The sequence below is a fragment of the Heliangelus exortis genome, chromosome 14 (genome assembly GCF_036169615.1).
Source record: "Heliangelus exortis chromosome 14, bHelExo1.hap1, whole genome shotgun sequence".
Lineage (NCBI taxonomy): Eukaryota > Metazoa > Chordata > Aves > Apodiformes > Trochilidae > Heliangelus > Heliangelus exortis.
This window is the reverse complement of record NC_092435.1, coordinates 3,971,364-3,996,918: the sequence shown is the minus strand read 5'-3', so window position 1 is coordinate 3,996,918 and position 25,555 is coordinate 3,971,364. Positions and strand designations below refer to the sequence as shown.

Below are 25,555 nucleotides of genomic sequence, written 5' to 3'. Positions count from 1 at the left end.
GGTCTGTTTCATATGGAACAGATGCATGGATCCAATGCAGTCATGTGTTGTCAGCATGCAGATTCTGTGCTCCCTCACTGGGTTTGCATCAGTTCCACCAGGAACCATCTGGTGCTCTTGTAGTGTATGGGACAGAGTGGAAAGCGGGACATGAAGAACAGCCTGTAGGAGGAGGACAGAAATACTTGGGTCCAGGATAGGTTGCATTAGAAGGCTCCAGTGTATCCCTGAATTTGCTGTTTCCAGCAGAGCTGGGAAGATTGGGCTAGCCATTTTCCATTTTCCATTTTCCACATTTTCCCTTTTACTTAGTCTGAGTTAGCATCAAATGTGCTGATGGAGTTTCAGGGAAAAAACTACAGTTTTATTAATCAGGCAGTACCCAAGTATACTGTGAGCATTGTACATTATGAAACCTCAGTCCCAGCAGTTTGGAAGTTCATGATGTTCTTGAATATAACTTTACCGTGTTTCCTGCCCTCGTAGTGCCATCTGGACATGCCTCTAGGCATGTCTTTCATTTGTACCAAAATACACATGGGGAGCCAGGATAGTTGTCTCTGAAACCTTCACTAACTCTGCTTTCTGGGTGTGCCTCAGGATGAGTGTTGGACGCTTTCTGTGCAGCTTGTGTGGCTTCAGGTGTTGTACAGTCTCATAGGGCTGATGTTCTTTCAAAATCAGAAATAATTCATCCATAAATTCACCCAACCAGCTAGCTGCCTCCTATCATGGATTTGTTATGATGCACCAGTTCCACTGTGAGGGATGGAGAGATCTCTGGTGAAGATTCAGGACTGGGACTGGCACATATGTCTCTTCCTCAAAGAATGTGAGGTCCTGACTCTGCTGCTGCCTAAAGGCTCAGACAGACAAGCAGAGCAGGGATTGCCATAAAGGTTATATTTTTCTTGTTACAGTCTGTGACACACTCCTCATGCTGTGCTGGTGATGGGGGAGAGGTATCTCTTTTCTGAACCAGACCTTGTGACTGTGTAACTCTTGTCTTGACCTCAACAGATACACAGACACAGCAGAACAACAACCCATTTGGACGCTACTGACCTGTGCACTTCAGCCTGATCCAGGAGGGAAGACATCACTGTGGACTGGATACAGCCTCTTCAGTCTGATCCACAAACTGGGGCTGCGCCCAACCTCTGTCTTTGGGCAGTACTGTCACTGCCTTTCTCACAGGGAGAATGGTTTTATTGTACAGAGAAAGTGTTTTTACTATCCAGTTTCTTACAAACATTTATGGCGTTCCCTTGTGGATGATAGTTCCATTCCGACTTTGGTTTCAGTTTTTACTCAGCTTTTAGTATTTTTGTTAAAATAATAATTAAGACATTGTAAAATTTTGTACTTTATTTATACCAGATGAATCCCATACTGCACACATTCTCAGAAGAATACAGAGAGCTTACTTTGCAAAAGGAGTGTGTATTCAGAGCCTGCCTTTCCTCCTCAGCACTACTCCCAGTACAGCCCAGCAGAACCTCTACACGTGGTCTTTATCTGTTTCTCAGTAGAACTCATGTCTGTGTTTGCAGCTTCTGTGGATTGCTAAACAGTCTGGTGTGGGAAAGAAAGCCCTTCTTCCCTATTTGTTTCATAAGCTGTTGTTCACATGCTTGCAAGGGTTGTGCAAGCTTTCTAAGATTTGTATATTGGTTAAGAGCTTCACTAGTAGTCTGTGGCAGGTTCCACCAGGGCAGAGGTATAAAGAGAGGAATTTATAGTGTAGGGTGTTATATTCTGAGTCTTAAACACCTAGCTTTCCAGCACTGAGGTGCTCAAGGTAGTGCTGCTGCAGACTAGGAGGAGCTGAGGACTGAGTGCATTCATAACACAACTTATTGCAGCATGGTTTTGCTGATAAACACCAGGGCTTCTCTGCTTCTTTGTGACAGCCATAGTGCTCTCTCTGGATGGTAACATGCTGCATTCTCGGATTTTGACCTGGCTAATGCAGCCTCCTGGCATGTCTGTAGCAAGCTGCTTTAGTGCTCTCCATTCCTGCTGTCTTTTGAATCTGGAAAAGTGCTATCACCAGCACCTTTCTTCTCTCTTCAGCTCTTCCTCAGCAAATGCTTGTGGACCATTTGACTTGCGGCCCCTCTGTTAGCTTTTTTGACCAGTGTCTTATTTCTGTCCCATTTGTGTGGGGTATGGTGAGGCTTGCAGAGACAAAAGAGCTGCATTTGATCTTATGGACAAATTGTAGGGTAGGCCATAGCAAGGAGGCAAACTTAATGGAGAGGAAGGAGAGATGACAGGACTCTGGCCCTTAGCTGTACTCAGACTAATGTGAGGGATGCAGTTCCATTATGCTCACTGATGGGCCTGTGCTGCACCAAGAATTGGAGCTCAGCCCTTTTCTTGCCCCTAGCAAGGATGTCAAGAGTACACCTGCCTGGCACTACACCAACCCTGTGCTCTGCTCATCTGCAAGCTCCACCACCCTTCAGCCTTGTGCCACGTTGCAGGCCTGGCCTCATGGCCTTACTCTCATTAATGAGAACAGACGTGTGTGCAGGGCTGCTTCCTCTGTGTCCCTGCTTGTGCCTTTCTATGGACAATTAGGCTTGGGAGCAGCCTTTCTGGTTCTCAATTCCTTCATGCCCCAGGGGAGGCCATTGCCAGTGGTTTGCCTGTGCTGGGTGACCCATGAGGTGGAAGCTCTGCCCAAGGCCATGGTTGTGTCCGCTGTACCCTGTTTTATGGACCTCGGGCTGGGGCAGGAGGAGGTGCTTTTCTCTGTCCCCCCACCTGCCCTTCCCAATCCTGCTACAGCTGTGAGTAGGAAGTGCCCTGGTGCCAATGGAGCCACAGCCTGGGGAAGCTGGGCACTGTTTCTGGGCAGAACAAGCTCCTCTTCTGTGTCATGTGTAGTTGGGGCAGGTGGGTTCCTCAGGGGAAGTGCTCCTCTGCCAGTCCCTAGAGACAGCTGAACCTGCACCAAGCAGTGACTTGGATGCTGCCTTCTGGATTGCTGCTGTGCTGGTGTTGGGAGTCCAGCAGTGGTGCCTGGGCATGGTGGCAGAAGGCAGCCCCACCATAGGTGGCTCTAGGCAGGGATGCAGTTGCGTGCTGCCCTCACAGCAGCTGTTGTGAGGCTGGGGTGCTGGTCTGCTTTGTGTCTTCCAGGGCCCCAGGAATTTAGTGAAAACACACCCTGCCTCCCTGGCTTAAAGGGGAGGATTAGTCCCTCCGTGGGTGGAGTTGCTTGCTGCACGTGGACCCTCCTTTTATTGTATGTCCCAGCAATGTGGCTCCCCAACTCTTTCCTCCTGCAAAAGCCTGCCCCTGTCTCCAGCCAGCAGGCTGCTTGCTAGGCTTGGTCTGTGATCCCAGAGCTCTATCACAATGGCAGACCCAGGGCTGCCAGCACCCCTGACCTCTCAGGATCCTCTGGTTACCCAGAGGATACCAATGGGTGCAGGAGGATGGACATGAGGACTGGAGCAAGACCTGGTCACAGCATGGGGCGTGTTTGGGGAATTTTATTCAGCCCAGCCTGGCTGTGGGCTTTGCAGCTGCCACTGCTGTGCACATTAGCACTGAGCCATGGCAGTTTTAAGCAGGTCTGATGGCTTCCAGCCCTTCTACTTCTCCCAGTCAGGGATAAACACTGATGGTGACAAAGCCAGAGGCAAGGAGGGGCATTTTATCACACACTGCCCACTGAGTAATGTATGCAGCTGCCCTGATGTGGCCACTGGGTTCAGGGTGGGATCAGTGTCTGTGATGCTGGCCACTCTGGAGCTGGGGGCAGCTCCAAGGGGTGCCTGGGCTGGATCCACAGGCAGCACATGCAGGCAGTGCCACACAATGTGCACCCAGCACATGGTGAGAAGTGGAGACTGCACAAGGCTTGGTGCCATCATCAGAGCTGATGTTCTACAAGAAAATCAATTGCTGCCCACTCAAGCAGCAGAAGCTGTGAGCAAAGCCATTATAAAAATGCCCAGCCCTCCACGTGGTGCCTATGGTGGGGAGCAGGTTATGAAGCACCACTGCAGTTCTGCATTTTGCCCTGTCCCAGGCTGGTTTTACTGGGCAGCAGGACACTGGGAGCCATGCATGGAGCCCAGCCTGCAAAGGCCCATTTAAGGTACTTCTCAGGGTGGATGAACCTACGGTTGTGCAACCATCCTATGGGTGCTGGACCATGTTGTCTGCTCAAAGATGTGCAGGGTGGCAGCACACAGCACACCTTGCATATAAACAGGCCAAAACCCAAACCAGTCAAGCTGCTGACCAGCAAGAAAGTCACTTGAAGAGGGAGGGGCAGGAGGGACAGGAAAGCTCTCTGCTCTGCAGTGATAACTGGTGAAGCCCAGCCAGCCTCGCAGGGTGGGGAGCTCCCTGTGGTTGTATGTTCAGTGAGTCAATGCACATGCCAATGGCATGTGGGAGGGTGAAAATACCTGCCCGTTCATCACATGGAGATGCACAAACAGCAACTGCTTTGCAGAGCCCAGCTAGCATCTGAGTTGCAACTCCAGCAGTGGGAGGGAGGCAGAGCCCAGCTCTCCTTACTGGGGTCGGAAAGCACGGACATGTCTGCTGGTAACTGCACGTTCTGCTCCTAGATCAGACATTGTTGCAGATGCTGCCCTGGGTATGGCAGAGATGCAGAGACCGGACAGCTCTAACAGGACCCAAATCCATGCCATTTCAAATTAGTTCAGTAATCCCATCTGGCAAGACTGAAAGAGAAGGGTAGCCCCAACATTATCAGAGGCTTACTGGAGAAGAGGTGGCTCCTGCTGGGAGGCCATGTGGGGGAGAGGAAGGTATCCCCATGCTGGGTAAAGGCACGCCAGGAGGAAAGGCTGGGTCTTGTTACATAGTGCTGCTGTGGCCTAGGGGGTTGTGGCTGCTGAGCCCCCAACATGGTGCGTGGCAAGGGGTGGGCAGGTGGCAGGGCTGCACCTGGCCCCGAGGCTGAGGCTGCGATGGGAAATCCCATAGTGGTACCTGGTGAATCCCCCGTGGACCAACTGGGTGCTTCAGAGCAGCAGGGGAGACAGAGGGTTCTCCCCTGGCCGTGGGGAAAGATGCCGGGGACAGGAGAGCTGTAGGGCCCTAGAGCTGCTGTAGGGTTTGCCGGGGCAGCACAGCCCAGGGCTATGCAGGACAGGGGGGTGTGGAAGGCAGCCATGCAGCGTGGTTAGGACAGGTACAAGGTGGGGCAGGATTCTGGATGCCCACGATGGTGCAGGACGATCAGGGCACAGCAGAGATACTCAGGATGGTGCAGAATGCCCACGGCAAATGATTCTCCTCTGTGGGGGAATCTCTGTGGGGGATACCGGGTGTGCAGGTGCGGTCAGTGGCAGTGCCCAATGGGCGCAGTACCAGACTGCGTGGGGCCCGAAGGTTGCAACACTCCCTCAGTGCAGCACCCAGGGCGGTGGAGGTGCCGGGAGCATGCGGTACCAGGCCTGGCCGCTGCAGTGGAGGGGCCGTGGGATACCCGATCAGTGCGGTTACAGGTACCGGGCGAGGATGCCGCAGGCAGTGGCAGCGAAGGGGTGCTGCGGTGCGGCTCCTCCTCCGCCCGCCCCCGCCGTGCACGCGCCGCGCGCTCCCGGTGCGGCGTCGGGCCGGACCGAGCGGATCGCGAAGTAGCCGCTGCAGCCACCGGCATGGCCCAGCGGCGTCGCCGCCCCCGACGGTAAGTGCGCCACGCCCGGGCCGGCCCGACACGGCTCTCGCTGGCGAAAGCGGCCGAGTGGAAACGGGCAGGCCCCACGGCACGGGGATGGTCGCCGCGGCGGTGATGGGGTTCCTGGGGCGGGAGTGGCAAGAGTCCTGTCCCGGTCCTTGTGTAGGGCGTCCGGGACAGGCCAGGCACCGGGGCGCGGCGTGGCCTGGCAGGGGTTAACGGGCGGAGCCGAGCGCGACGGCGGCGAGTAACGGCGAGGGTTAACGGGGCCGGATGAGCGGCCGCGGCGAGCCGGCCGGTTGCCATAGCGACGCGCTGAAAGAGGGATTGTGCGCCCGCTTCAGCTGCGCGACCCCCGCCCGCATCCCCAACCCCCGCCCCACATCTCCAGCCCGAGGCCACCCGGTTGGCCCGGTTCGGCTCGGCTCAGCCCAGCCCATCGGATCCAGTACGAAGCGCGGGGAGCAAGGTCTGTCCTGGCTCGGGCACTTTTGCCCCAGGACTGGGATCCTCCCTAGGATCGGGGGGGGTGGTGGTGCAGACAGGGGCAGTTATTTGGGTTGCAATGATGCACCTGATGATGCTGCCTAAGTTGGAGGCTGCTGGCTTGAGCATCCTCAGACCAAGGACAGGAGATCGATCCCCTTGTCTCTGTTTATTTGGCATAGCATGTGGAATGACATTAGTCATTGGGCTCTTGGAGTGAAGGGGCATTCCCCTGTCTCAGTCTTGAGTAGAGGGAGGGTGGAGCTGGGGTGGAGGTGGGCTCCATGTCAAACAGGGGCTCTGTTGTGCTGTCAGATTCATCCCCGAGCAGGATGTGGGTGACCCACATGGTGCAGGGGTTATCCAGTGGCTCCACTGGCACATGCTGTGGCTGTAGGCAGTACTCTTTGCATGATCTAGGTTTTGTTGTGCTTGAAGCCACACAGCAGGACAGGTGTGTGTTAGGTGATGGTTAACGTCGGGAGGGACTGTCCCTCAGGACTGAGGGAAAGGAGAAGTGATGAGGGACATGAGGCCTTTGGCCATCTGGTCTCTTTCTGGACCACGTTCTCCCACGTGGTGACGCCTCCCACTGCCTCCACTGGCAGCCCATCCCAAGAGGCCATGGTCCTCCCTTGAGGAGGTGGCTCTGGCATGAAGTCCTCGGAGTGCTGGGATTTTCTTCCCTTCCATTGAGGATGCCTTGTCTGGTGTTGCTATTGGCTTGGCCCAGGTCTGGAGGTGCTCCCAGGGCTGGGTACATGCGGGAGCAGAGGGAGAGCTGACAGAGCCAGCTCCCCATGGGCACCTGCTCTGACTGTGCCTAATTTCAGCCTGGTGGGCTCTTCCTTTCTCTGAAAACTAGGGTGCTCTGTGAAAGCAGGGGCATTTGCCAGCTGGTTAAGGGGTGGATGTGTCCCCAAAGAGGGAGCTGTGGGCTTCCAAGGCAGAGGTCATTTTTAGCTCTGAAAAACGTGTGTGCCATCTTTTCTCCCCATGCTGCACCAGAGCATCTGTGCCAACCCCTGGCACAGGGCTGGGTGCCCTGAGGTCCCCGTTGGAGCAGGCCTCCTCCTGCTCTGCACACTGCAGGTGGCCACCAGCAGAGCTGATGTCTGAAAAATGGTTAAAGGCTGACATTTAGAGGTCACACTTTTAGCATTGTGCATTTGTTTGCTTCATTTGCATTTGCAGTTAGCCCAGCTTGAGGCTTTGCGCTTGCATGTGCAGTTGCCATGGTTACATGTGCAGTCAGGATGTGGAGTTTGGTTGGACACCTGCAAACAGGCAGCTTTCAACCTCCAGAGCACCAGGGCACGAGTGAAAGCCACCGATATGCAGGACTGCCCTTGGACCTTGACATGTGGGTGCTGCACAGCCATTTGCTGAGGAGTTGGAGTTGCAGTGTCCATCTTGGCAGAGTCTGCATGCTACTGTCTTTCAGTCTCCAGCCGCCTATGTTCAACATGCAGTGTGCATCTAGGGCAGCGTTGTTGGAGAGAAAGGTTGAGCCCATGCCAAGGGTGTTGCTATGGACCTTACATCTGTGTTTGTCTCCTTCCCAGACCAAATGTAGAGGCTTTTCTCCCAAAGAGCTGGAGTGAAGGGGCTTATGAGCAGGGCGGTGAGGGCGGGCAGAGCCTGTGAGCTGTGATCCTTGCTGCTGTGCCGGCTGGCAGAGCCTTGCCTGTGGGGAGGGGCTGCCAAGGCTTCAGAAGGAAGTGTGAGAATTGGCAGAGCTCTGTGCTGAGGCTCCAGCTGTGGTGGCTGCATCCCTCCTGGCTTTCTGTGGGGTCTGCTCTGGCTGCTTAGGTCCAACACAGACGGGGACCTGGTCCAGGTGCCTTTTGACCAGGATCACATTGAGTCTGTGAGCAAGAACAGGAAGACAGTGACTGCCAAAATCTTCTGGCAGGTCCTCATTGGCCTTGTCTTTACGTCAAGGGAGGAGAGGTTTTAGGAGAGCAGATGTCTATGGGACATTGGGGTCGTTGAGTCTCTAAGCTCCGTCTAAACCATCCATGAGCAGCATCAGCTCAGAGGCTCCCCAATTGCAGCTGTCTCCCAAGCACTTTGCTGTCATCTTCCCATGTTCTTCCTGATAGGAGCTACTCTGCACAGCAGACAGGGGGAGAAAGGAAGCCCTTTTGGCTATCCAGGAGTAGCTGTGGTCCTGCACACACTGGTGTGGGGTGTTCATGATGTGCCGAGTGTCAGCTGGAGGAGCCCAGTAACAGGAGACTGAACAGGTGGTGTGAAGTGGTGGAGATGGAAACATGGAGAGTGTGTGTGTCTGGTCACAAGCTATGGAGGAACCTGTGAAATCTCATGGCAGGGGTGAGTATCCGTAGTCCTGGGACTGTACACCAAGTGCAGAGGGATGAGGCAGGGACAGTTTGGCTCTGTCCATAGGGCTTTCAGTGCCACAGGGACAGGACTGTTATTTGCTTCCCATGGGGTCCCAGACAGATCCCTGACTGTTATTGGCTATTGCTGATAGAATGTTTTGGAAGAATGTTTGCTGACAGAATGTTTTCAGGGTCTGGCATTTGTACCTGCAACCACAGCCACAGCCAGGGGCATGCACTGCTCTTGGGTTGTCATGGAGGGGAGATAGGCAGGGGCACATCAGCAGAAGGAGGCAAGGTGGATCCTGATGCCAGGGTGCTTGAGAAGAGCTGAGTTAGAAGACTGGCAGAGCTGAGTGGTGCTGCATGGTGGACTGAATGGTCCAGTGGTCTTCAAATATGATGGTTCCTGGAGCTGGGGGCAGGAACAGGCTGTGACCAGCACATGGTGCTGGTGGCCTCAGCAGGATTGTGCAACAGGTGTGAGGAAGATGAATAAAAAGTCCTGTAATTGCTAGAGATGGCAGTTAGAAGCAATATAATTCAGACCCTGGGGAAGGTATGACTGAGGGGAAGAGGGGGTGAAGTGGAAGTGGTGGAAAGACACAGAACTTCTGTCTGCAGCTGCTGAGTCCTGTGTGGTACATGTAGCTCCTGAAGTTTTCTGTGTGTGTGTTTTGGAAGCATGGGGGGCACAGGGGTGGCTTCTGTGAGAAGCTGTCAGAAGCTCCCCTGGTTCTACTTCAGGTCCCACCACTGGCCAAGGCCAAGAAGATACAGACAGCGGGATGCACCTATATGATCAACACATTCAAAAAAGGGAAAATGAAACTGCAAAAACTAAAAAGAAAAAAAAAGGAGGAGGTGAGAGCAATGCCAGACAAAAGGCACCAAGCTCGGTGAGAAAGGAAGAGGAGAAGGTGTCTGAGATGGCAGCTGTCTCCCATGAAGGAGCACAGTGGAGCAGTCCCTGAAGAAGCAGTGGAGTAGCCCTTGAAGGATCACGGTGGGCAGACATGGAGCTGCTGCCAGGGAGTGTCACAGGTGGGCAGATGTGGAGCCAAAGATCGTGGAGAGTGGCAGATGTGAATCTGCAGCTGGGGAGGGTCTTGTGCTGAGGGGAGGTGACTGTTCCCAAGGCAGACCCTGACTCTGTGAGCAGCCCACACTGGAGCAGCCTGTTCCTGAGGAACTGCACGTCATGGGAGAGACTCATGTTGGAGGGGTTTGTGAAGGACTCTTTCCCATGGGAGGGACTCTGCTCCTGCGGAGCAAGGAAGGATGTGAGGAGTTCTGCCTTTGAGGAGAAAGGGGTAGCAGAAACAATGTGGTGAACAGACCCTGAACTCTCACTCTCCATTGCCCTCTACCACTGAGGGAACGGTGGGAGTGAAGCAATTTGGTCCCAGGCAAAAGGGAAGGGTGAGTGGGGAGGTTGTAAGATCTGGTCATGTTTTCCCTTTCTCATGGTAGATTAAATTAGGTTGTTTTCTTCCCAAGTTGAGTATGTCTGGGTTTGCCTGTTACCATAATTGGGGAATGAAAACCTCCCTGTCCTCTTCTCAATTAATGAACCTTTAGGTGGATTTTCTCCTTCCTATCCCACAGTGGGGGTAGAGGGTATCAACCAGAGGCCTGGTTGGTACCAGATGGGCCTAAACTCTTGATGTGTTTAAAGAAGCCTTGTTCCTGACACTGCAGAATGCCTAACAGGGGAGTAACATCTGTCATTTTTAAACTACACCTCAGTGTGAGTGTATCCTGTAAGGTCCTGCCAAGCAGATCTGAAGCTCTGGCCATGCCAGCAGAGCAGGTGACAAAATTTGGGAAAGGTTGCAGAGAGACCATATTACAGGGCCTGTACTGTGCACAATCCCTTGTTCGGATCTGTGCCTCATCTGTTGTGTCTCTCTGAGGATGAGGGTGGTTGGCAGAGGTTGGTCAGGAAGGCTTTTGACATGGGCTTGAAGAGGGACTGCTGAGTGCTCTTTGGCATTCTGATCATAGGCTTCAGGGACTTTGCCTTCATCAGGCATTCATTAACTGCTACCCTAAAGGGGGGGAAGAAGCAGCCCAGGTCTGCAGTGTGGACAAAGTATTTGCCTGCCAGTCACCATGGAGGTGGCTACGTCAATCTGGTGCTGGCACCCAGCACTAAAGGAGTTGTGGAGGTGAGGTGTGGGCCTGGTTGTCTTCACTTCATCCCTGTACCCTGATATGACTCCAGGCACCACTGAGCAACTTGAGGACTTGTGCGACAGTGATGCAGAAGGACACAGGGGTTGCTCTGTTTTTCTGTCTCTCAAGCTGCCCAGGGGAGATCAGGAGAGATTTGTGGGTGTTAATTGTGGAGTCAAATGCCTGGAAGGTGCAGCAGGAATGGTCAGAGGTCTGATAGCCTCAGTGCAAAAAATGGTTAATAAGACTGGGTTCTTCAGGGAAAAGAAACAACAGAAGATGGATAAGATGTGTCTTCAGGTGGCTAGGAGAGAAGATGTAATGTTTCTTTCCAAGTACAAGATCACATGAAATGAAGCTAGCAGGAGATTCCAAACAGGAGGAGGGACATTGCTTCTCACAGACATGCTCTCAAACTTCAGAAGTCCTTAGAACAAGGTGTTGTGAACAGTGAAACCTTACATTGGTTCCAGAAAAAAAAGGATGAATTCCAGATGGACAACAGGTTACCCCAGAACCAATAAATACACTGATGTCCACATATGATTTGGGCTGCTGCTGAGCTGCAAATTGCTCATGGTTCTGACTACTGGCAAGAAAGTGTATAGAACAAGATGAACCCTTGGTTTGGGCTGTTATTTTTATTTTGACTACCAGAGAGTGGAGCCAGGAGGGAGCACTGGGCTTTGATAAAGAAGACTGAGTTCATCCCCATCCAGTTCTGTGTTAGTTTGCCTGGCACAGGGTGACAGATGCCTGCTTTAGTTTGCTTCCTCTCTGAGGGTGTGGGATGCTCTCCCCATGTGTTGGAGATGCAGTGCATGGGAGATATGGGACCTGTGCTAAGCACTGATCCTCTGCCTTGGCATCCCAGGATCATTTGCTGGAGACTTTTGAAGGACTTTTGTTTCCTGAGCAGTTGCTAATTTGGTTGGTTTGAAAATGGATGCCAATAGCCTCTCCCTCCTGTGTTATTTGGCTGTTCTGCTTCCTCTGGTTCCCTGGACACAGGGCACCCACCTGACTTGCTGGTAGAAGATCTGGAGTTTCATTCCACTGTTATCCCAGTTCCCTGGTACTTGTTGCATGTGGTGAGCATCATGGGATCACTGGGGATCTGATCTTCACTTCCCTCTCCTCCTGTCCCTTGGCTCTGCTGGTTCTCACACACACCGGGAAACACTGGTCTTGGTTTTATTCCTGGTTTTATGCCCAGATGAGAAAAACTCATGTCCTGCTGCACATCATGGTCCAGTTCAGCCTTACCTTGGTGTATGTGGTGTGCCAGAAAGCTGTCTCTCCACTCCTTGAGCAGTCCAGAGTTGTACAAGGACAGCAGAAAGACAAGAGGTTCAGACTGGGAGAAGTTTTCTTTTTGTGGGAGAAGTAGACTTGGAGAGGAGTATGGAGAGATAAGCTAGGGATCTAGTGGTCCCCAGCTCATCTGGGTCCCCAGCTCATCCCCAGCTCAGTTGAGGGGCTAGTGGGACGTTGGGTGGGAGACAGCCAAGCCAGGTTGAAGCTGACAAAGAAGACACTGCTTCCCATCCTCATGACATTCAGGAGTGCTCTATCCATGAGGGCTGAAGGAAGTATCCAGCCAACACAATGGTGTCCTTGCAATTACAGAACTGGAATCTGCCTTTGGTTTGCAGCCATAGGGATCTTGTTGCCATTTTGGTCTCTGTTGTGAGACCTGGAGATCTGAGGTTGAATACTTGGTCAGGGAGCTGATGTACTTTGATGCTCATGACCTTAGGAGGAAGGAGGCAAGTGGTTACCTGCTCTTGGTAACAAAAACCAGCTCCCATGTCCACCAGGAGTGGTGCTTCACAGTGGGCATCTGCTGAGGCAGAGCTGTGCTCAGAGACCTCTGAGAAGCTGCAGGGAGCATGAGCACCTTCTTGGGACTAGAAGCAATCTTTCCATGGCATCAGTGGTCCTTGCAGCTTGCCTGTATGTCCTTTCTCATCTTGTTCTCCTCCTTTTGAAGTGACAAGACATTGATTTACTCTGGACCAGCTTGTTTCTTAACACTGGGCAGCCTTTACAGTAAAACAGATTAAAGATTTGGTTTTAGTTTGTTGTTTGTTTTTTTAATTTATTTTTTTTTTTATTGCCAGAGTGTTTAGGCTTTCTGCTTTTTTGTTGCTTAAAAATGGAAAATATAGTAGAAATCTACAAGTGAAAATATAAAATACATTTTGTGTTAAATTTGAACAGGTTTCCTTCCTTGCTGCTGGCTTGCTTGGCCTCCAGTCCCTCTCAAGCTCTGGATTCACAGTCAAGAGTCAGACTTTGCAGAGCTGCCCTGACTGCAAGGCTGACCCTGCAGCCCAGGCAGTTTCATCTTATTAGTGACCCCAGCTTTGGTTTCAATTTGGGAACATAAGCAGCTGAGAGCTCTTGCTGAGGGCAGGCTTCCCTGCTTGAGAAGGCTGCTTCTCTTGAGTAGAGGCTGTTGTGAGCTTGGGCTAAACCTTGGAGTTCCTTCCAAGGTGACTGATACTGTATCTGTCTGGGCCCTCAGCTTTCTGCACAACCTGTGACAATGGTGATCTCTGGCTATGACATCTAAATGAACTCTTTAAGTTGTTCACTGGAGCATGTAACAAATCCGTGTATTTCCATAGTTCTTGGGAAAGCCTTTAGGGTTTCCGGGGAAAACACTGACTCTGGGATGGGGTTTTATCTCATTCAGTTGCAGATGGGTGTTCTGGATGCCATGCTGTGCCAGCAGCATGTGTGGGTAAATATCCCACCAGGGGCCCTGAGGCTCCCCTAGCCCTGCTGCTGGCCTGAGCCTGGAGGGCAGAGCCAGCACCATGGCAGCTCCACCTTGAGCTGGCTGTGCAGAGTCAGTGACTTTTCCCAGGATCTCCTCCACAGCCACCAGCTATTATCTTTGGTGACCACACTCAGCAGTGGGGAGTGGTGAGGGGGAAGACAGATGTGGAGGGGGAGGGTGGCTTCTTCAGCACCTGTGCCTTGTTCTGGAGCAAGCAAGTGTGAAATTCAATTTGTAGATAAGCCATAGCCGGTGAAGAACACAGTCCACGGTGTCTGCCAGAGCCAGGCAGTGTCTGGGAGCATCTTGGCCAGCATGCACAGCATGTCCTGCCTGCCAGCTCTTGCAGAGGCTGACGTCATGTTGGAGGAGCAGTGGCTGCTGCAGGACATGGCTGCTTGACGCTGTGTCATGTTGGCTCTGGGTGTGCAGCCCTGGCTGCTGGCAGGAGCCTTGCTGAGAGGTGCTGCCCTCAGGCTGGTCTCCCCTGCCCTGTGGAGGTGAGGGGCACAGCGCAGCTGGAAGCGAAGGGGACCTGGTGCACTCTGCCACCAGCAGCTTCAAGCTGGGTGGTGGGGAGGTCAAGCATTGTGGACAGAGAAGTCCATGGTGCTTTCCAGCAGTGATGGCCTTTTCACACCTCCACATTCAAATCTTCCCTTCTTGATGTTTCCATTGAGTCCCAGTTGCTGGCAGGAGCAGAGGGAACGGATGTTTTAGCATTAGCAAATGCATCCTGCACGAGTCTGTGCTCTGTTCTCCAGGTATGTTTCTACCAGTGGTCACAGCTCACCTACTCCTGCCCCAGTCCAGAGCTTTCTGAGTCTCCCACCTCTGAATGCTTTGTAGAGAGCAACCCTTTGTTGCAGATGAAGAGACCAGTCACCTGGGCTCGCTGTGGCAGAGCTGGGACTGAGCAGTGCCCTGGTCCTCAGTGGTGGCTGCCACTGGGGCTGGCTGTGTCCCAGGCAAGCCACAGTGTCATGGAGTGGGGGGTCACTGCTAATGCTGTTGGGCCTAGAAGGGGCACTGACATGGCAAAGCTGTGATGATTGATCTGTCTGGGTTTTCTTTGCTGGCCATAGAAAGCCCTGCCTCCCTGGCACTGTCTTGGCTGTCAAAAAACTGTCTGGACTTTGACTGAGGTACTGGCATTAACACACAACTCAGCAGCTTGTGTCAGGCAGGATGTGGTGGCTCACTCACCTCTGGTTGGAGTGATGAGCTGGTGATCAGCCAAGGCATCTCCCTGGGGTGGCACTGCCCTGCATCCTGTCCTCTGGGTCTGTGGGTCTGTGCAGAGCCTGTCTGGTGTTTCACCTGGAAGTAGGGACTGTTATAACAAGGTTGAGGTAGTGTGGACAGTGGAGGTAAACCATCTCCTGGGACAGCTTTCTTGAGCATTGCCACCAAGGACATTGCAGTGAGGAAAGTTTGATGCTGAGTTGCAATTTTTGGAACTTTCTAGCATTGTGGGGAGCATGCATGCCCTGATGCCTGCATTGTAACCCCAGAGGAGTGGCTCTGTGGGGATGGCCCATACACAGCCTTGTATAGGGATTTACTCTCTCTGTAGATCCACCCTCCCCCTCAAAGCTTTGCTGAGGTATGGAAGAGTGGTGGACAGTGATTTTAGGAAGAAATAGGTGCTTTGGGCAAGTGTCAGTAAAGAAAAAAATCCTTTATCAGCTCTGCTGCTGAAACTGGAGGTTCTTACAGCCACAGTCTGGTTTACAACCTGTGATTAAATTCTTTTGGCTTCCTGATTAGAGTTGGTAAAAATGAATTCTTAACAATTTATTTTGAGTATAGCTGTTCCCATTCAAAGCACTCCTGGGTTTTGTTGCCCACCCTCTGTAGTCACATTTGCAGGAAGTCTTTGTATTTTAAGCTGCAGTCAGTTCTTCTCTGCCCAGCCCACCTCCTTCCATTTACTGAGCCTCCTCCAGGCCCCATGAGTCCATGCAAAGCTTTGGCTGTACATGCACTCAGCCTGCCTGCAGCCACTGATGTTTTCTCAGATTTCCTTGGAGTATGCGTGAGACATCTTGACCTGTTGTTTGCTCAGGTGGTAGTTCAGGTAGGACAGGGCTTTGTGTAAACGGTTATGTGGCCCAATTGGTTCAGTAGGTCCATGTCCTTTGTATGGCTGGGTGCCTGGAATAGAGCTTGAGGGACTGGAGTATGAGAGAGTTTCATAGAAAGCCATTACATCAGCAGCTGGTTTTCATACTTGATGCTTAGTTTGGGGCATTTCAGATATGGGGGTGTGATTGCATTGACACAGCCTCTTTAGGTCACTGAAGTCACCTCTCTTTATTAAATTTCAATCCTGTTCTTGCTAACTTAAGAAATAAGAATCTGTTTGGGCTTAGAGTTTCAGAAGTTTATTGCTCCGAAAAGAGCCTTGTGCTTGTGTAATTGTTCTCTAACATGGTTTAGTCATAATGATCTATGTTAACTTAATGAACAGGGCCCCTGGTAGCCACAGTAGTTTCCAGAGGTGGATGTTTGGGAAAGGACATAGGAGCCATTACTCTGGCAGATGTGAGGGGGGTGGTTATGAGCAGCTGGCATAATGTCAGTGCACAGCTTTCCAAAGCTGGAGAAGGAAGTGAGGGCAATGTTGCTTGTGCAAACAGCTTCCTCTTCATTGGGTGAGATTTGTAGTCCAGTTGCTAGCTGCTTAGTGTTAATCTCAGACTTGTGAGTGAGTTTATATTTCCTTAAAGTACGCGCCTGGTCCTTGTCTGTGATGTGTTGAAGAGCTATCAAGTTGTCTTGGCATGAACTTTGTGCTGGTGCCAAGGGCAGGCTGAAAGTAGACTGTCTGTCAGTTCACTCCTGAATAGATGTCTGGAAATTCCAGGGTTCTGCTGATACATTTTTGCATTGTCAGTCACTTGCCCACACAAAGCAAACAGTAGAGTAATTCTGCCATTTATTTACAAAGTGTTGTTTCCAATAGAATAGAATGGAACAGAGTATTTCAACTGGAAGGGATCCACAGTAATCATCTAGTCCAACTGCCTGACCAGTTCAGGGTTGTTGTTAAGGGCATTGTCCAAATGCCTCTGAAAACAGTGACAGGCATGAGAATCACAGAATCAGCCAGGTTGGAAAGGGCCTCTGAGATCATCAAGTCCAACCCTTGATCCACTACTGCTGTGGTTACCAGACCATGGCACCTCTTTAGGAAGCCTGTTCCAGTATCTGACCACCCTCTTGGTAAAGAAGAGCTTCCTAATGCCCTGACACATTGCTCTTCTGATGCGGATTTGAACTATCCCCACACATCCTATCCATGCTTACCAGGGAGAAGACGTTTGCATCTCCATCTCCATTTACCCTCCCCAGGACGCTGTAGAGGGCAGTGAGGTGGCTCCTTATCCAGCGCAGCTGATGCAGAGTTTTCTTGGCATGTCCCACACTTCTTCCGGCTGGCACACCAACAGCCCACCGGAGCTCGAGAAACACCGAGAGCCTTTCCTGCAAATACGGAATTCCTTTTGGGAGGTGTGTGCTGCAGGGCTGTCCTGGGGGTCTGCTCGGAGCAGAACCGCCCCTCCCGCAGCGGCAGAGGCGGCGGAGCGGAGCGGTGCTGAAGGGACAGCTCCCCCGGACCCTCACCCTGCCCAGCCGGAGCAGCAGTGACCAAGGTGCTGGCGGGGCTGGGGAGCACTGAGCAGCCTGCACCCCCTCACACCATCTTCAGGGAACACCACAAAGCACCGCCCCGTGGTCACCTGTCCTGCCAGGCCAGACCAGGCACGTTCAGGCTGGGATCCAGCTGTTGCAGCGTGCACAGCAACCTGAGTCGCAGTGGCTTCTGGATTCTCTTGAGATCTTATGGACTGGATCAAGCTCTCTTCTGTTCCTGACAGTGTTTCTGGCTAGGGAGCAAGTGTGCCATGCCAAGGCCAGAACATTGTGTTTGCTGTTTAGACGGTGGCTCTCATTAACCTCTGTTCCTGCAGGGAAACATTTGTAAATTGAAACTGAAGCAGCAAGGTGAGGGAGAGAAAAGCAGCCACTATCTCTTAATGCTGGGGCCAGGGAAGCTGTAATGTTGGATAATCCAGATTCTTTCTACCCAAACTGTGGCATAAAACTGCCTACTTCCGTCAGCTGTCAATGAGCTACATGGATAGTGAGCAGTCCACAAAGAGGCTGCTGCTATTTCCCTCTTCACAGCCAAGGATCTATCCCAGAAGAACCTCTTGCTCATACACCAGCTGCTGGCTGTTTGCTGTGGCCCTGCCTTAGATTTGCACCAGATTCCACAGAAGCAGTGAATAGAAACCTCAGTTGATATCTACACCAGCTCAAGGTGAGCATGTAGCCCACTCCAAAAGAACCCAGGTCTTCAAGCAGAGTTGTCCTTGGGTCCTCTATGGAGGCTCTCTCTGCCTGCATTGGCAGTATTGGGTGCTGACCTCAACAGTGTCCCTACTGCAGTGCTCACTTACTGTCCTTCAGCAGCATCACCATTCTCAGCTCAGTGAAACTGAAAAACCTGCATTTTTTCGGGTCTTTTGATGCTAAACAGGACTTGGAAATGAGCCAGGCTAGCTCACCTGCTGTGTAGTGTGCCTTCTGAAGCAGAGCATGGAACAGTGTGCTGGCATTTAACACTAAAAATGTCTGAAAGAGATGAAGAGAAGGGTAAGGGCAGGGTCTGTTTTGCACCTTGTGTCCTTCCCAAGGCAGGCTTGGCTTCTTCATCGCAATCTTGTTAAAGACCATGGAGCAAATGGGGACAGGCCATATTGCAGCAGGAAGACATTGGCACCAAAGCAGAAGTGGTACTTGAAATTGTCTGTTTCTAGGGACTCTTCTGAATGGGAGCTCTCAAGGCTCTTGGCACATGTCTGGGAGTTGTCAAAGAGCTTCTGTCCCACGTATGTTCTTGCAGCACTGAGGAACTTAACTGACATGCAGTCTCTCATGCCCTCCACAAGGCAAAAGAGGTGTAGAGTAGTATCTCATAGGCTTCTAGTGTTCAGCTTACTTTAAATATTAATGGTGCTGTGGGTAGAAGTTAGGAAAGGCAAGTCACTTGAAGCACTTGAAGTAAACAAGGGTGAGGTTTGTGACTGTTTTTCCTTCAGTCACATCAGAGTAACTGTGGTGCCTATTGAAGGTCGTGTAGATGTGCCTCTAGGAGGATAATGAGATCAGGGGCACCAGACTCTGGGGGAGACCTCTGCAGAGTGGAGAGAAGATGCAATGGGCTCTGTGGTGCTGGGAAGCCTCCTAAGTGTTCTGTTCTGTCAGAATGTCCTGAATGCTGAAGGCTTCATGACCAAGGTGGCTGTAGTTTGCACAGATGGTGACAAATGCAGAACAAGTGGGGACAGGGACAGAGCTGCCAGCTAGGGTCATGAGGAGTGTAGGAGACTGGGCTGGAGGGGGTGCTGAGGTCCATTCATCTACCATGTAGCAAATCTATGCAGGTTTGCAAGGGATGCTTTAACTTTTCTTGGTGTACTTGTTTCTTCTTCCCTAGCACGGATCCCTAACATCTCCTACCTAGCACAAAGTTCAATATCAGACTGTTCTGTCCCTTTTTGCTGTGGCCTTTAAATGTTATAAAGCTGTGTCTTCTGATGTATCTTGTCTAGACTAGCCCCATTCTTTCAGGATTATGTCCAAGGCTTTTTGGTGGTCTCGCTGGTCTCCTGAGGCCTCTCTCAGCTGGTCCAAATCTTTTGGGAAATGAACTGGTTTCTCTGGAGAAGTGCAGTATAATTACTCGACATGCCTTTATGAGCTGAAAGGAGAGAAATTACTTAATGTGTCTTTATAAGCTGACCTTTCACACATTCTGCTGTATCTGATGGGGGTTTTTTGTGTTTTTTTTTTTGTTTGTTTGTTTTTGTTTTTGTTTTTTTTTTTTTGTGGCAATGGCATGCTGGTTCACATTCATTTTATACTTCCCTGTAGCCCTTACAACCCATCTGGCAGAAACACTGGCCTTTTCTTCTGTTGTCTGTTTGTGCAGGTTTTTTTTACCTCCCAATGACTTACTGTGCTGCCCATCACCTCTCAGCTCTTTCACCAGTCTGTTGGGAGCATGTCAGATTCCTGGCCTGGCCTCCAAAGTGCTAGATTTCATGTGCAGATTTTAAAATATACTTTGTTCTGTCATTTAGGGCAGTCATGGAGAAGTGGAGCAGTAGCAGCACTAGAGGAGGCCTTTCTGAAACCCTACTTGTGTGAAACCCTACTTTCAGTGTGTGAGCCACTGGTGACCATTTATTGTGCATCAGCTCTGTGATGGGACTGAAGTCCAGGAATTGCTTCCCCAGTGCTGTCAGACTGGGAAAGATCTGCCTGTGGCATGGAGGGGTAACCTGGTATGGGTCAGAAAGATCCACTGGTCAAAATCTGTAGCACATAACCACCAACTTTGACCCAGGCCACAAGCATCAGAGGGTGTGAGCTGACACCTGCTGGTAGAGGGATGCTCTTCAGGAGCTGTTGGGACACACAGACACAAGCACATCAATCCAGTTGGTTGTGCTGCAGCTCCAATGGGGTTTGTGCAGTGTTGCAGGCCAGGTGGGAGACAACCAGGGGTTCATGAGAGTCAGGGTTGCTGCCCAGCAGAGGAGAGCACCTGACAGGGTGGGGAGTACATGTGAGAGGTGCTGCTGCCTGAGAGCTGTTTGTTTTAGGTCCCAGAGCATAGGCTGGTGGAAGGGTTTGGAGCTTGTTCACTCTAATGAAGAGGAGCCAGAGGTTTCTCATGCTGACTGCCAGGTGCATGTCTGTGATGGGGTGTGTGGGCTGGCCCCAGCTCCCTCTCACTGTGATACATTGACAGTAGATGGTGAGAAGAACTGCAGAAGGCAGTGTGGCTGGAGGATGCAACAGGACATCCTGTCTATTTGCCATTGGGAAGAAATCATCTGTGCCAGCCAGGTGGTCCCAAATTGTCCTGGCTCTGAACCACAAGGGACGTAGAACCCCAGCATCAACATGATGAGCCTGAGGCTGGGTCAGCTTGAGTGCTCGGGGACAGGAGGCTGGATCCCAGTGAAGGGTCTGATATGAGGGCAGGCTGCCTGCTCTCATCTTAGCTCCCTGCCAGGGAAGGTGTGGATCCAGCTCATCTAGTTGGTGTTGAGATGCCTGTGTATCCACAAGAGAGGCTTCTAGAGGATCCTGTCTGCCCAGGTTTCCATGGAGAGCATCTCTTTGTTGAATAGGGAGCCGTCTGGCACTGGAAATACTGATAGAGCATTTGTTTTCCAAAGCAAATGAATAACATCCCTAAGAGCTTGCAGCCTCACTTCCTCTGCTTGCCCCACCAGTGGTCTGGGTGACCTGGGATGCCTGCGGTGTCTTTATTCTCCCGGCTCCTCACTGCATGCTTGTCTGAACATTCCCAGTTTGGCTGTATCAGTCCAGCCTGGTCTGGTTTCCCTTCCAGTTGGCAGGCATGGCTCCCCCTGGCACAAGGCTACAGGGAGGCAGCAGCCATCTTTGCTGATGGATGTGTTTGGCTTCGATGCTGGAGGGAAGAACTGGAGCACTGTAGGTGGCAAAACTGGGGAAGTGTAGCTGCCACCTCCTGTGAGATGCAAGGGGAATTGCTTCTCTGAATGAAGTGTCCTTTCTCAGATCTCCCAGTTATTTTGCATGCTTTGAAAGACCAAGGGCAAGCTGCTGGGGCAGAAGGCAGCAAGACAAAGCACGTACAACAAGCCCTGGTGAAGAGGGTTGAGCTTGGCTTTTAATGGCAGTCTGTCAATGTTAAATTAAGGCTAAATTCCCATCCTAAATGTTATGTTAACATGAAGTTACAGCAGAAAACAGAGCACAGAACAGCAATATGAAGGTATAAGGTCTGCTACAGGGGTGTTCTAATAATCCCAAATGAGGCATCTGAAGACCAGGGATTGCAGACTTTGGGTATGCATTGTTTTTTTGGGTTTGTAACTCAAAACAATCCAAACGTAGGAAGGTTTAGGCACAAGTCATTGAGATTATTTGGGTGCCTTTATTCTGTGCTGCAGGCACATGGGCATATAGAGAGGAAAAGTATTTAAAAAATTATAGAACCAAATGTGGAATTACAAGTGTTAAACAACTGTGATCTGAGTTTGAGTGTTAGGCATAATGGCATTTCAGGGCATCACTGGGGCTGCTGGGTTTTGACTGTGCATCTCTATCTCCAGACATGTTTGGCTGTTGCTAATGTAACTCACCTCTGTGCCTGATGCTTTATAAAACTCAAAAGTGGTGATAGTTGCAAGTCCTGTAACATCATTTTATTTAAGTTAAGGATGCATACTTGGAATTTTAATTCTATCTTATATATTTTTTCTTCAGATTTCCATGGTTTTAAAAGCTATTAAAAGAATCATGGGTGAGGATTAGACAGGAACCCAAATTATAACATAATTTGAGGAGCTGTAGCAAGAAGCTGTTTTTCATCTGTGTTTTGTAAAACAGGATTCCTCATTGTGTCAGGACAGAGTGGTTATGCTGGGTGTGAGACAGCTCCAAGGACATGAAATGGGTAGGGAATTCAGCTTTAATTTGGTGTATACAGGCCAGCCAGCCAGCTTCAGGCTGCAGCTGCAAGGTGTCATGAAATCACTTGGCTGGAGGAGTTGGTGGAGCAGCAATGCCCATGACAGCATGCAGCCACAGCCCTGAGGGTGCTTTTGAGCTGGGGGATCAGCTGTAAACCACTGCTGGCAGGATTGTGGTGTTGCTGCAGAGGGAAGATGATGGGGGGTCAGTTGAAATGGTTCTGTGGGGAGTTGTGGGCACCATTATATAAATCAGATATGACAGTCATTAATAATTTGGCTTTATCCTAACCCATGTTAGCTGAAGATTTGCACTGGGTGATTTGCCTTCCAGCAACACTGGGAAGAATAGTGGGCTGAAGCATCCTTGAAATGCCACTTGGGAACAAAGCTTTCGAGGATCCTGGGCTGTCATTCCTCCCCTGGGATGCCATTGCTTGGCAAAGGCCAGTTCTCTGCTGAAGGAGTGTTGCTGCAAGGTGAAGGATGGCTTTCTTCCAGAGTTGGGGACTGAGCAGGGCAGCTGAAGCACTGTGCTAGAGGCAGTTCCAGCAGTGGTGGGGCAGAGCAGAGCCTGGGGTCTCTGGGTGCCTCAGCTGTATTTCTGTCCCTCAATACACCTTTTGTTTCTTAGGCTTTGGCAACTGTCTGGGGATTAATGCAGCAGTGTTGTGCTCCTGCTCGGTGTGTTTCTGTCACTGCCTGGTGATGCAGGAGGAGGTGAATGATGGCACAAAAGTGATGGGGGTCAGGGGTAGAGCAGGATCAAAGCTGGTCATGATAGCTCAGCTCTCAGGTTATCCCTGTGCCATGGATGGTGCAGTAGGTGTGGCTGTGTCAGTATTTTTACTGATGCCAGTATTTTTACTACCTTCCTGGTCTGGTATTAACTGTGGTCCCACTTGGATTCTGGAAAGGTGCCTGCATGTCCAGCCTGTGAGGCCTCACTGCTTGGGCAGGCTGGATACAGTAACATGATTTTCTGGGCTGAACGTTTCTTATTATGCCTGTGATACCCTGATTTCTGAGACTGCTGTGTTCCCTGGGTATACCAAGAGGGCAGGCACAGCACAGGCCCATTTCCTTAATGGCTAACAGTTAATTGCCTGCACATAGGCAGTGCAGATTTGAGATGCCCTCTGTGGGTATTTTTATTGGGATTTTTTCTGCTGATTTTCCTCGTTGTATGAGGTGCTTTCCATTCGTGGAATCACTGCCCAGAAAAGCCTCCACCAGAGCCACATCTTCCCATGTACATACAGCCCGTATTTTGTGCTCCAGTAACTCCAAGGCAACTTTGCTCCCCTCTAAGCTTGAGAGAGATTTACCAGGTGGATATGTAAGGACACTCTGGGGCAAAATAGAGGTGCCCTGCCACCACTGCTGTCTCTCTCAGGGTAAGGACATGTGGCTCAGACAGGACGAGATCCTCTGACCCGCCGCTAAGCAGTGCCCTTTAGTGAGGATCCAGCTGCAAAGCCGCCTGATGAGGTGTGAAGCCGGCCCCCGGCTGACGCTGCCCTTGCCCGGCCGGAGCGAGAAGCGAACACCGGACGGGTGCAGAGCCTCTGCCGCTTCCCCTGCCCCGGTCTCCCGGGAACAGCGGTGCGGGGGGGAGGGAGGAGGTGGGGCACTTACATAAAGCCTGAATGCGGCAGGAGGTGCGGGGAGGGGCAGAGCACTGAAAATCCACGCAGCCTCCAGCAAGGGCTTCCTGGCGCAGGAGCTCTGCTCGCTGACATACATCCGCAGGTCCCTCTGCAGCTGCTGCCCGCTCTGTCTGCCTGCAGCTCCCACCCTTCCTCTTCCCTCCCCTCCCACCCGTGTCTGCTCCCTGCCCTGCCACAGGCCGGTGTGGGGACGTGGGAGCAGCCCTGTGCCCCTTGCTCGGGTGGCCGGGATGTTGCGGTGCCAGCACAGGGACTGCCCAGAAACACTCTGGCTGTTCCCATCCTGCCTGCCCAGCACCTGGGCTGTGCCTGGGGCCTCGATGCTTCGGCCAGCAGCGTGTGGAGGGAGAAAGATGGCTGGAGAGCATGAGGATGGGCAAGATGGGTGCCTGGGTGGGACACATGGGTCTAATTTGTGGGTACATGGGGTGGGAGGTGGCATCCAGGCAGGGGAGTGATGCTTGAGGTGAGGAGCACGGGTGGTTCTGGCTCAGCCAGGAGGGGAGAGATGCCAGCAGGGTCTTGTGTAGGGGCAGTGCTGGGGAACAGCAGTCCAACAGGTTTTTTGTGCGGAGAGATGGTGCCAGGGAAGTGGCATTCTCCTGCTTATTTTGGCACTCATAATTGTCTGCTGATACCCTCCTGCAGCATGGAACATGAGACAATCACACACTGGTGGGAGTGTCCATCCAGGGATCCTTACTCCTGTGCTGCAGCTCTTTGACTCTTCTCAGAACAAGCCTGCTGTTAATTCCCTCCATCTCTCCACAGTACCAGCAGTCACCTCCGGGCCGGGACATTGGCAGGCAGACAGCAGTGGGCAGCTGGCAGGCTGTGAGGAGTGGTGGCACATCTCCCTGTGTCTGTGCTCCTGACTCACCCAGCAGAAGGTGTGTCTGGGCTTCACGCTCCTGACTCCCAGCCCTCTGGCTCCATCTGTTCCCGGTGGATAAATTGGAGGCTTGGCACGATGGGGATGCCCTGAGCTTCAGGCCTGGATGTTGATGCTTCTCTTCCTGGACGATGTGGCTGATACTCTGGAGACGTCCTCTTTTGTCCCCTGTTCTCCAAGTGCCTGAACTGGTGGCTGGCTGGGACCTGCGTCTCACCTTCTGGGTCCTGAGCTTCACCTCGGTGGTTGTGCAGATGGAGGGCCAGGTCTACTCACCGACTGTCAACACACACTATGGGAAGTTACGAGGGGTGCGTGTGCCATTGCCCAGCGAGATCCTGGGGCCTGTGGACCAGTACCTAGGGGTGCCTTATGCTGCCCCCCCCATTGGGGAGAAGAGGTTCATGCCCCCTGAGCCACCACCATCTTGGTCAGGCATCAGGAATGCTACCCACTTCTCGCCAGTCTGCCCCCAGAATATCCACAACGCTGTTCCTGAGATCATGCTGCCAATCTGGTTTACCTCAAATTTGGATATTGTGGCCACATACATCCAGGACCCCAATGAGGACTGTCTGTACCTCAACATCTACATCCCTACAGAGGATGGTGAGTCCCTGCCGAGGTGCTCACAGGAGGGCATGGTGGGGGGAGCACTCTGCCCCTCTCCTGTAGTGGTTGGTCTCACCTGGGTGTTGTGTTTAAAGCATGTAGTTGTAGACCCTGCAGCATGCTGTCTGTCTGTCTGTGGAAAGCTTTCTCTGGCTGTGCAGCTCACCCTCTTGCCCTCAGCTGCCATCTTTGTCTTGTGTGCTGCTGCTCCTCTACACCTCCCAGCCCCCTTCCCCCATTTCCACCTCCATGGCATCATCATGGCATCTCTTCTGTTGCTAAATCTGAATCCGACTTTCTGACTGCAGATCCACAGAGTGACAAGTTGGTTTGTGCTCCCCAGATGCCGAGTGCCAGG

General features: G+C 51.8%; 2 protein-coding genes across 6 annotated transcripts in view; both read left to right on the top strand.

The window, feature by feature from the left end:
• The window catches only part of MED12 (mediator complex subunit 12), a 33,356-nt gene extending 31,920 nt beyond the window's left edge, over window positions 1–1,436 (top strand). For all 3 annotated transcript variants that reach the window (XM_071758254.1, XM_071758251.1, XM_071758253.1), the window contains exon 44: window positions 1,021–1,436. In XM_071758254.1, coding sequence (XP_071614355.1) covers window positions 1,021–1,064 — 44 coding nt within the window. In that variant the 3' untranslated portion in view covers window positions 1,065–1,436. The remainder of the gene's footprint in view (window positions 1–1,020) is intronic.
• A 4,133-nt stretch (window positions 1,437–5,569) lies between these two features.
• NLGN3 (neuroligin 3) overlaps window positions 5,570–25,555 on the top strand; it is a 43,016-nt gene continuing 23,030 nt past the window's right edge. Inside the window, exons 1-2 of one of the 3 annotated variants that reach the window (XM_071757399.1) lie at window positions 5,570–5,686; window positions 24,465–25,194. In XM_071757399.1, the coding sequence (XP_071613500.1) occupies window positions 24,717–25,194 (478 nt within the window). In that variant the 5' untranslated portion in view covers window positions 5,570–5,686; window positions 24,465–24,716. The remainder of the gene's footprint in view (window positions 5,687–24,464; window positions 25,195–25,555) is intronic. The other 2 variants (XM_071757400.1, XM_071757401.1) reach the window with 2 other exon arrangements.